We start from the raw sequence: 11,175 nt of genomic DNA on the forward strand, positions 1-11,175 counted from the left end.
AAATTGCTCCCCCCAAATACTTTTTTATTATTTATGATGTAATTCTCAGCAAACTGCAAAACGCTCTACCACCGGTGATTAGCCCCCTAGCACAAAATGAGGTCTTCACAACTTCCTGGGAGCTCCCCCAGCGACGGGAGCACGCATCGACGTAAGCCCGGGAAGCACTGGCTTCTGGCTGGGACCGCCGCACGCCCCAACGACGCACTCGCAAACCGCACCCCTTCTTTTGGCCCCGCCCCGTCACGCTCAGTACGCTGGCCCCGCCCCTCCGGCGGCGGCAGAGGCCAAGAGGACGCCTCGCGAGCTTCCACGTACGCGCTCCAACGCCTCTGCCCGCAGCCCGGGGAAAGAACATCCGGGTCGCTGAAGCAGGTGCCTGAGGCCCCTCCCCTTCCTCCCGAGCGCTCGCCCCACTTCCGGCCACCTCAGGCCTTTTCCGCCTGTTCTCTGCCGGTTTTTCTCTGTTCCCCAAGTCTCTCCCGGCCCCCGGCCCCCGGCCCCCGGCCCCGTTCCCTCAGCACCCCGCGCTCGCGCCCAGCGGTCGCCTCCTATCCCGAATCTCTGTGAGGCTCGGAGCGACTCTGCTGTGCGTCTTTGCGGGGCGGCCGGGCTGAGGCCTGCCGCGGGCGGTGCGTCCTCTCAGACCTGACCCCGCGTCTCCGCGCAGCTACGGTGAGGCCGTCGCCGTCGCCTCGAGATGCTGCGGCCGGGGTCCGCGCGGCGCTGGTTGGCCGCCGCGGGCCGTTGGAGCTGCAGGCTGCTCGCGCTGCTGCTGCTGGTGCCGGGGCCCGGCGGCGCCTCTGAGATCACCTTCGAGCTGCCCGACAACGCCAAGCAGTGTTTCTACGAGGACATCACGCAGGGCACCAAGTGCACCCTCGAGTTCCAGGTACTGCGGGCTCCGGAAGTTTCGGGGTCTGGGCTATCACCTGCAGGGTGCCCCCTTCCTGTCCGTTTTTCTCTATTTGGCTGATTCAGGAGTCACCTCTAGGTAGCTGGTGCAGGGCATTTGGCTTTCCTCTTCCAAATCTTGGGTGAGACATTAAAGAGCAGATACTAAGATACAGGAATTCCAGAAATGCTTCCTGTAGCTGTGACTTTTCCTTCCTTCTCTAATGTCCTTCATTTTAAGGCCTATTGAACTTGCTTCCTTAAAAGACTTTCCTTTTGAAAAGTTATTCCTGTTCTGTAGTGCCCAGTGTCCATCCCCTACCCTCTGACCCGCGCCTCCACTTTAATCAAAGTATTGCCAATATCTTAACTCCATTACTTTTCAGTTTCTCCATTAACATTAGTGCTGTCTCTGTCATGGGAACAGCTCCATTCGAGGCCGGATGAGCGTTTACCAAAGGTGTTACAGATATAAAACTGGTGTGATAAATGAGAAGCCCCTTCTCATCTTTGGGATTATCTAAAAAAGAAACCTTATTTAACAGAATGTAGTTTCTTAAGTTGGTTAGAACCATCTTTACTCTGTTTCTATTTTTGTTAGTAGATTTATTTAACTTATTTGAGCAGCTGTTGATTGCTAGGTGCTGGTGATGCAGACGTGATCAAAACAGATAGGTCGCTGCTGTCACCCATCCTGCCCTTCTTAGTTAGGACCTGCTCATTCATCAACACTGTGCTTTAAGAGCGGAAAGTAGGAGATATATTGTCTGGTCTTCGGTATCTATGAAGGCTTCCTGTAGGAAATGATTTTAAGTTGAGTTGTACAGGATGAGTTGCAAATACTTTGGTAAGGAGGAAGAGGGAATAGCTTTTGCAAGGTCCGTGCCGGAGGAAGGGAGGTCAGCAGGGGCCAGACCATGTAGTACCTTGCCAGCCGTGTTAGAGATTTTAGTTTTTCATAAGAAACTGGGAAGCCATCAGAGAGTTGTAAGCAGTGCAGTGACACGGTCCAGATATTCATGATAGCTGTCTGATTATTGCACAGGTAGAGAAAGTATGACAGAATGTTGCCGAATGGATACAGAAGACTGACTAGGAGGCTATTGTAGTGGTCTCGGCTTAGACTAGGGTGGGAGCAGTGGAAAAGGAGAAGAGGGAAAGGATTGGAGAGAATTTAGTGGGTAAAATCAACAGGACTTGATGAGGATTTAGCTATAGGGAGTGAGGGAGGGGAGGCTAAAGATGACCCTTAGACTTGCTTAACTACATGGATTAGGATCAGGGGACAGAAAAGAAAACAAGAATTGTAATGTAAAGTTCTGTTGGAATTTAACAAACGTTTTTTGAATTCTTTTATGTGCAGACACTGCTTGGTGCTGAGAATACTGCGACTGCTACTCTTAGTGGGCTAAAAAATGAGCATCTGTTATGTGGCAGACAGTATGAGAAGCATTTCAGGTGTATTAATTCTCAGGACAATTCGATGTGAAATAAGTATAGTTCTTATTCCTTTTTTATTGATGGAAAAAACTGAGGCTTTGAGGTTAATACTCAAGGTCACAAAACTTAGCTAGTAGCATAATCAGTAGGCAGTCCCAGGTTAAATTCTTAACTACTTTGTTATACTACCTCCCAAAGGTAAATAAGACTGACTTTGACCTCAGGCAGTCTGCATAGACAAATACAGTCATATAATGTTAAATGCAACAGTGAAAGTACACTCTAGGTATAGTGCTGAGAAAGGGGGAGGAATCATCAGGGGAAATTTAGCTGAAGGGCTGATGTTGACCTGAGTCTAGAAGGAGAAATAGGAGTTACTCTACAAGGTGGCAGAAGGGAAAAGGACATCCTAGGCAGGTATGTTTGTGAGACCTAATTCCTGAAATTAGCCTGAGCTGGCACTGAAATACACAAGTAGTAGTGTTGCTTTGTAACTGTGGGTCCAAGAGCTTTAGGGGCAGTTGGACCAGTTTGTCAGCATTGTTTATTGATAACAGTGAGATTGATGAGTTGCACCTGGTCTCAGTGAGACCCTCCCCCCCAAAGGCTCTGCTATTGAGGCTGGTTACATAGCAGGAATATGGCTGTGTGACCAGCAAAATATTAAAAAAAAACCCAGCCAAGACTTTGTTTTGGGCTCACTGGTTCCAGAGTGTTCCTTGCACACTTGGGTGGTTCCTGATCTGAGAGTGAGTGTATGGCTGCCCCTGCCCACAGAGGGAGGACAAAGGAGCCCACCCCTGACCTCTGCTGACCTCTTCCTATGAGACAGCTTTTGGCTGTAATGTTTTATATTGTGTTCTTTTCTTGTAATAAACTGTAGATTTGTAAGCATTGTTATTTAGGGTCCTGTGATTCAAAGAAAACCTGTTTAACTTGCTACTGTTAGTGTAGATGTAAAGCAAAGACTGGTTCAGAGGATTTCTTGCAGTCTGGTATTTTTAGAACACAGAATGAGAAAGGGTATAAAAGAGATGCTAAGGTTACGTTGAGGAGGTACAGGGGAGTGGTATGTCATTGTTAACAGTTGGTTTGGATTTTTCCCTAGGCCACAGGGAATTATCAAAAGGTTTTAAGTGAATGGGGGATGAGGAAGGATAGGGAGGTTGCCCCCCACCCAGGAGATGTGGGGAGGGAGGGTTCTACTGGCATTTAGTGGATAAGAGACCCAAGATGCTGCTAAACGTGCTATAATGCGCAGGGCAACACAGCCCCCTACAACAAAGAATTATCCAGCCAAATTATCTAACCAAAATTGAGAAACCCTGGATTAGAGGGAGGAAATTGGGTTGTGGGAAGACCTTTTAGGAAGTTGTGGCAATAGTCCTGTTTGGATTGTGGATTAAGAATGGAAGAGATGGGATGAATTTGAGAGAGGCAATACCATCAAGAGATTTCTGTGATTAACTGGACAGGTAGGGACACTTAATTTGAGATGATTCCCAGTTTCTATCTTACGTGACCAGACAGGTTGTAAAGGGGTACTTTTATCTGAAATAAGATTACTTGTCTTAAAGTTTGTTGGAAGAAAAGTGGTGTGATGATCAGTTCTGGTCCTGTTCAGTTTGTATATGTATTTGATTATTCAAAGTACAACAGTCAAGAATGAGTAATTGGGTATATAAAAATGAAGTCATTATTTCACCTAGAGGAAAAGTTGTTGAGGAAGAGGAGGAGTAAATGCCAAAATGATAAGAAACTGTTTTTAGATCAAAACATTGTATCTGTATATTAATATTTACATATTTTTACAGTTTCCTAAGTGCATAATTTTATTTCATTTAATTATCAAAATGATCTTGTAACATAGTTCAGTTATTCATCATATCTCTTAAGTGACAAAAGGTCACATAAGTAACCAATCCTTCTTTGAAGTCCAAAGTTTGGTCTGTCTGTTCTCAGATCTCGAATGTCAATATTATGCTAACCAAGAGGGTTCAAGCTTGGAAAGAGAGACTTGTGCCAGCCAATCTCTTGGTTGGGAACCTTCAAACCCAGTGTCTCTTCTTCATCAGTTCTTTCTCAAGTGGATACATACACCCTATGTTTCTTCTCCAGGCTCCTCTCCCTCTTTCTTCCCATCAATTCTTTCTCGTATATGGAGGCCTTTCTCTTTTTTAATAATTTCCCCTTTTTTCTTTTATTATGCTTGTCCAGTTACCTCAGAAAAATCTCTTCTTCCTATCTTTGTACAGCCCAGATGGCCCAAATTATAACTGATTAAGCATAAGCCTTTGAAAATAGCTCCAAAATCCTCTTCAGAAGTGTTTCATCTACCCCCTGGCTTTCTTTTCAATATGCTTGCCCTTAAATACAAGCTTTCCAGATAAACAAAAGATTTAGTTGCTTTTGTATTGTTCTGTTTTGTTTTTGCTTTAATCACAAGTGTGTAAACAATATAGTTTAATCATTTATGTTTTTCCTAGAAACAAGTTTGTAAATGATGATATACTCTTAGAACGCCCACAGGTCTATTCAGTTCGTAATGTAGTTCAAAACAAAATATGCATCAAATTCCATATAACTGACCTATAAAGAACTTAAGAAACAACCTATTTGTAACTTGGCAGTCAAACGAGTTTAAGTTCTATGGTTGAAGTATGCTTTGGGTGTTCTGCTGAGGACTGCCCTACTTTACTACCTCACTACACTACCCATGTGTGTGCTTGAATGATGCTAATAGGAAACTGGGGGAGAAAATTTGGAGAAGGAAAAATTACGTGGCAGTAAGCTTAAGGATCAAGAGTATGACTTTGGAGTTCAAGTTCTGCCTCTGCCTCTTACTAGATGAGCAATCTTGGGTGGGTTGCTTATCTTAACTCAGTTTCTCTGTTTGTCAAATGGGAGGGAAAAACCCCTCTCTTGTAGGGTTGTTGGGAGAATTAAGTGATATAAGAGATCTACATTAACTAGAACAGTTGTCTGGCTAGTAAGCTAGTTTACTCTTACCTGTCACGTGGAAATTTGTCCAGTTTCTCTAAAGCTTTAGTTGAACTGAAATCTGCCTCCCAAGTTCCCATCCACTGGTGAAAATCAGAGTGTAAAGTTGCCTGTGATAGTAAAAGTCCTTTGCCTATAACCTTATTGCCATTTTAACAGGCAACCTGGCTAATTTCTTAAACTTGCTAGTTGCAGTGATCACTTCAATTTTTTTTTCTGTTTATAGGTCATTACTGGTGGTCACTATGATGTTGATTGTCGATTAGAAGATCCTGATGGTAATGTGTTATACAAAGAGATGAAGAAACAGTATGATAGTTTTACCTTCACAGCCTCCAAAAATGGGACATACAAATTTTGCTTCAGCAATGAATTTTCTACTTTCACACATAAAACCGTGTATTTTGATTTTCAAGTTGGAGAAGACCCACCTTTGTTTCCTAGTGAGAACCGAGTCAGTGCTCTTACCCAGGTAAATATAAAGTCAGTAATATATTGATAGTATGTTTAAAGGGGGGAAAACATAATTTAATGTGCATTAACTCACTAATGAACGCGGAATTTTGAGATTTTAACAGTCTTTAAGACCTATCTTAATTCTTAGAGTATATAAGGCATTTTGCAGAGATTTTAAGCCTTCTTTTTAGTGAAGTCCAATGTTAAAGGATTTTATGAACTTTTAAGTGTAAAGAAAATAAGTATTAAAATAGGATCACTTAGGTAGAAACATCAGTGGCAAAGGCAATTTAGGAATGCTAAACAGTGCTCCGGCATTCTGAAGCATTTTCTGTAATTCATGGAGGCATCGTGCTACCATGGAGGTTGGTATAACTGGAAGCAAAATGATGCCTTAATTAATATAAATATATTATATTTATAAATATATATTATATTGTGCATTTATAAATATATAAATATACCACGAAGTAGTTTTATACCAATGTTTAGTGTTACTGAAGTTGCTATTACAATAACTTGCTGTAGCTTAAGGTAAAATATTACAGATTAATGGTAAGTCATCTAACAAAAATAGTTAAGGAAGGTAAATTGACATTTATTTTGAAGACGAGCTTAATGAAAGAAAGATAGCAGAAGAAATTTAAAGTTAGTGAGCAGATACTGCTCAGGCGATGAGAAGGACTATTTTATTTCTAGTTCAAATACCATATGAGCTTAGATTATATCTAAAAGATACTCAATTAGGTATCCAAAGGAATTATTTATCCCTACTTGTTCAAACCTTAAACTGGTATTTCATTGTTCACCGATTCCAGTTAGTCTCTTGGCCAAAGTCATGTGATGATACAGGCAGTTTTAAAGAATGTGTCAGAGCCTTAATTCATAAACCTATTGCAAGCGTTAACAAGATGTATTCAAATGCTCTTGTTTTTAGAAATGACCTCTTTATTTTAGCATCCTGTATGAATGGCACTTTGCTTTGTAAAAAGATTTTTCTTTGGGGCCATTGTTTATAACTTAACATTCATGAATTTTAATTTTGTATAAAAAGGTAGCTTGCTCTAAAAACCTAAGTAGATAAATATAAAAAATGAGTGGTGATAAAGCAATTAGTACCACTTCATTTATTTGTATCACATTTTTAATCTTTTTTTAAGTTTGATTTTTCTACTTTCAGAAAGCTAATAAGTCTCTCATATAATAGGGATACTTCTAAAGCAGCTAGCTGTTCATACTTCAAAATTGAAAAAATTACCAACTAGTAAATATAGAATAAATGATAGAGTTTTACTAAATCACCATTATTTTTTGGTGAGGGAGGAAGATTGGCCCTGGGCTAACATCTATTGCCAGTCTTCCTCTTTTTGCTTGAGGAAGATTATCTCTTAGCTAAAACATCTGTGCCAGTCTTCCTCGTTTTTGTGTGTGAGTCACTGCCACAGCATGGGCCGCTGATGAGTGGGAGTGGTGTAGGTCCGTGCCCAGGAACCAGACCTGGGCTGCTGAAGCAGAGCGCTTAACGATGAGGCCACAGGGCCAGCCCCAATTCAGCTGTTTTTAAAATACTTAAAATAACCTTGACTAATTCAATCTATGTTTATGCCATATCTGGCTTATTCTTGTATATATTTGGACTTTGATTTATATTCTTTTAATTGGTCAAATTTACTGACGTGCCATTCTCTTCTTCCTAATTCTTCCTCTTTGAGGAACCTGGCTTGAAATTCTGTAGCCACCAACCTTAACTGATAAGTATTTCTGCTACGGTTAGCTTAATGTTTCATCTACCACCTTACTGATGCCACAGCTGTGACATTCCATTTTGAGACAAATAGCTATTTCATGGGATCTCTAGCCTTACCAGTTGTCCTTGTGGGAATGACTTGCATTGCCAGGACCACTGGCATAAATGAGTGAGTGAATGAGTGCCAGTTTAGTAGATTGTTAATCAAATGAGAAAGTGAGATCAAGTTGAAAGAAAAGATGAGTATGCAGATGTGTTGTACAGAAAGTATTAAACGTACTAACTGGAAATATTTCTCTTTAGATGGAATCTGCCTGTGTTTCAATTCATGAAGCTCTGAAGTCTGTCATCGACTATCAGACTCATTTCCGTTTGAGAGAAGCTCAAGGCCGAAGCCGAGCAGAGGATCTAAATACAAGAGTGGCCTATTGGTCAGTAGGAGAAGCCCTTATTCTTCTGGTGGTTAGCATAGGGCAGGTGTTTCTTCTGAAAAGCTTTTTCTCAGATAAAAGAACCACCACAACTCGTGTCGGATCATAACTACGTTTTGAGAATTGATGCACCATTGCCACTGTAATATTGCTGTCCTCCAATTAATTTTAGGTACCGAAGAACTTAATATTGGCAACATTTTTAAAACCTTACTCATACACTTGTTGGGGGGGATGTACAATGCATATCCCCAAACTGTCGAAAGGACACCTTTTTTTATTTGTAAAGGTAGAAAAACTTTGGAACTTATTTTGGGCTATTCATGTTAAATATTCAACACCAATGATCTGCTCTTTTCTTGGTTGTTTATATCTTCTCTTCGCACACTAAACTTTGGTATTTTGATTCCTTTTAGCCATTTAAAAGTACTTTTCTTATTGGTAGTGGATATTGTAAAAACCTTCAATTTAATGTCTACATGTATTGTGGAGGAAGAAAATTGTCTTTTAATTGTTTATAGTAAATAAAGTTTTGTTTTTAAGAAAACTAAATGTGGTTAACAGTAGCCCAAGCCTATTCTGCACTGTTTAATATGGGGGGGGAAAACTACCGTAGAAATGTTTGTTAATATTGATATAATTTTAAGTTGATACATCATGGTATAATTTATTTCTCACTAGCTCGGAAAATGTCAGATTTTTGTTTCTTGGTTTATTCTATGATTTATAACCAGATGTTATTTTTTTCAAAAAGACATTCTTACCACACAGAAAATAGTATGTTTCAATAACATAATAGAGTTTATACAGGTCTTAAAAATTAGACTGTTATAAAAAGATAAAATAATTACAGAATAATTGAAGACACTATAGTGGAGGGCAAATGAAATGAGAAGATTTTTAGTGAGTTATCTGCACACATTACATTTTCAGTGCTTTTACAAAGAAAAAAGGTGATCTGTTTCATTTTAACATTTTAATTGGCTGGTTCTTGCCCTTATGTGGCTTTAATGTCTTTGAGTCTTAAATTGACAGTTGTAATATGATTGTAAAAGTGCCGTACATTTTATCCTTGTGGGTGTGATGCACTGAGAAGTAAGTTTCCTTGGTTGTTTTTTTCTTTCTTTTTTTTGTCTCACACCTATAATTTGTACAATCTCTGGTTAGCAGCCGTAAAATGATTTAAAAATTTAGAATGCTGTGTGTGTGTTTCTTACTTGATAATCTTTATTGATTGTACTGCATTTAATGAGTATTAAATAGTGCATATTCTGTGCACCTAAAGGGTTTAGACTGTGTTTGTATTTTATGACTTGTATGGATTGGGCTGATTGACATAAGATTTTGTTCCAAGTATTCTAGAACAGAATACAATATGATGCAAAATTGTATAGATGTTTAAAGCTCTTTTGCTGCTTAAAAAAAAATTGCAACTGCGTTTTGCTGTACCTCCTTCCCCCACCCAAAGTGATGAGTACTGAACAAGACTGTTGTATTATGGAGACTTTATGCGGTACCATCGAATACTGATTGGATAGCAATGCTAGTCACTTACCACTACTGACTGGAAGCTAACTCTTAATTCTAAGCTATCTTAAGATGCATATATACACTTCTGCATGTAAATCAAAATGAATTCAAGTTGTTGTGCTTCCTAATTTCAAATGCTACAATGTAGCAAGAGATGACCATGTTTTCAACCCTTTAATTCTAAAATTTTTGAAGACCAAATAGCTACTTTTAAATAATATTTATCAGTGGATAAAGAACTGAAGTTTAAGATTTTGCAGCTTTATCTGTTTAGGTTCTTGGAGTTGTCCTGCAGCTTTATAAGTGTCTTTCTCTATTTAGATTTGAAAATTTTAAACACTAATGTTAATGTGATTGATAAGCACAGACATGTTAAATGTCCTTTTCTGGTTGTCTGCTCAGTTGTGCTCAGATACTTCTGCCATAATTAAGCAGAGTCAGGTATCATCAGTGTTTGGAGTTCGGCATAGATAATGCAGTTATCTAATCTATGCCTATCCAAACTTCATGATATTAGACTATTACCACAGTAACTTGATGAAACTATTGAGATATATTAAAATTTTTGAAATCATCATTCTTACCTGTTGTAGAAAATAGTACAGGCTTGGTCTAGTCTGTATGTAACCGATTAAAGTTTGATGGCTGTGTATACTCAACTGGGTGTGTATAAATTAGAAAATACATACCTATCCAGATGTAAATGTTAAGTAAGAACTTTTCTTCCTCCTACTATATAATTTGTAGCTCATCTTTTCTCTTTAATCTTTTCATAACTTGTTGGAACAGTTTGAATTTCCCAAATATGTTTGGACGTATGGCTCAGAATACATATTTAAACATCATTAGCTGAATATATTTTTAAAGTAGAATAAATAATGGAAAGGGAGTTGATATACAAGTTTATACTAAAATTTCAACTGTGTGAAGATACATTTTAAGATATTACTTTGCTAATAATCTAGACATTCTTTTTTCTATTAAAGAAACAAATGGTTTGTCGTTCACAACTTTCATCCTGGGTTGGTGATAATCAACTTTGAAAATACAGTGCACTGAAAAGCGTTTTTATTCTTTGAAAGATTTCGTTTAAATCTCTGTACTATCCATTTTTGCTTCAGTTTGTAAATGTGTAACATTTATAGTTAAATAGGACAAAGCAGATTTGATGACTACTGTTTTCAAAAATTAAGGTAATATATAAATAATTCAAAGGAGTTTCTCATTTACTTTTGAAAAGAAAAAGATTTCTCTAAGTTAAACATATTGGTTCTGCAGGATTGCACCATCAGTTCTTCTAGAATAAAAAAATCTTTCAACAAACTGACTTCACTTGTTTCTGTCAGGATTTGAATCTTTTTAAAGCTCCTTATGAACTTGTAGCGTGGCTCACGGTATTGTAGCGAGAGAGTGATTATTTATTTGGTGTTTCAGAGAAACTAGGGACTGGCCAAGAAGGAAAGTTAAAGAAGAGAAATACCACCTCTAAACTGCCTCATTTTTAACCTTTTTGCATTTCTTACTGAAACTTTGGGTGAAAGACAGTTAAGCTTTCAGTTCCCTAAAAAGCTCTTAGTTTTTGAGTAAGTTAACCTTAGGTTGTATAATACAGATTTCCCTCAATTTCTTTCTTTCCCTCCATAGTATAGTCAGGGAATACTCTGGTTCCTGGGCACA

General features: G+C 38.9%; 1 protein-coding gene across 1 annotated transcript; it reads left to right on the forward strand.

Annotated features, from left to right (window-relative positions):
* The first annotated feature begins 251 nt into the window (after positions 1 to 251).
* Positions 252 to 10,821, forward strand: TMED7 (transmembrane p24 trafficking protein 7). Its single transcript, XM_008513893.2, has 3 exons — positions 252 to 892; positions 5,561 to 5,806; positions 7,841 to 10,821. Exons 1-3 carry the CDS (start codon positions 701 to 703, stop codon positions 8,075 to 8,077), a joined length of 675 nt encoding a protein of 224 aa, XP_008512115.2. The 5' UTR covers positions 252 to 700; the 3' UTR covers positions 8,078 to 10,821.
* The last annotated feature ends 354 nt before the right edge of the window (positions 10,822 to 11,175 follow it).

Source organism: Equus przewalskii, chromosome 13 (genome assembly GCF_037783145.1).
Source record: "Equus przewalskii isolate Varuska chromosome 13, EquPr2, whole genome shotgun sequence".
In the NCBI taxonomy this organism is placed as follows: Eukaryota; Metazoa; Chordata; class Mammalia; order Perissodactyla; family Equidae; genus Equus; species Equus przewalskii.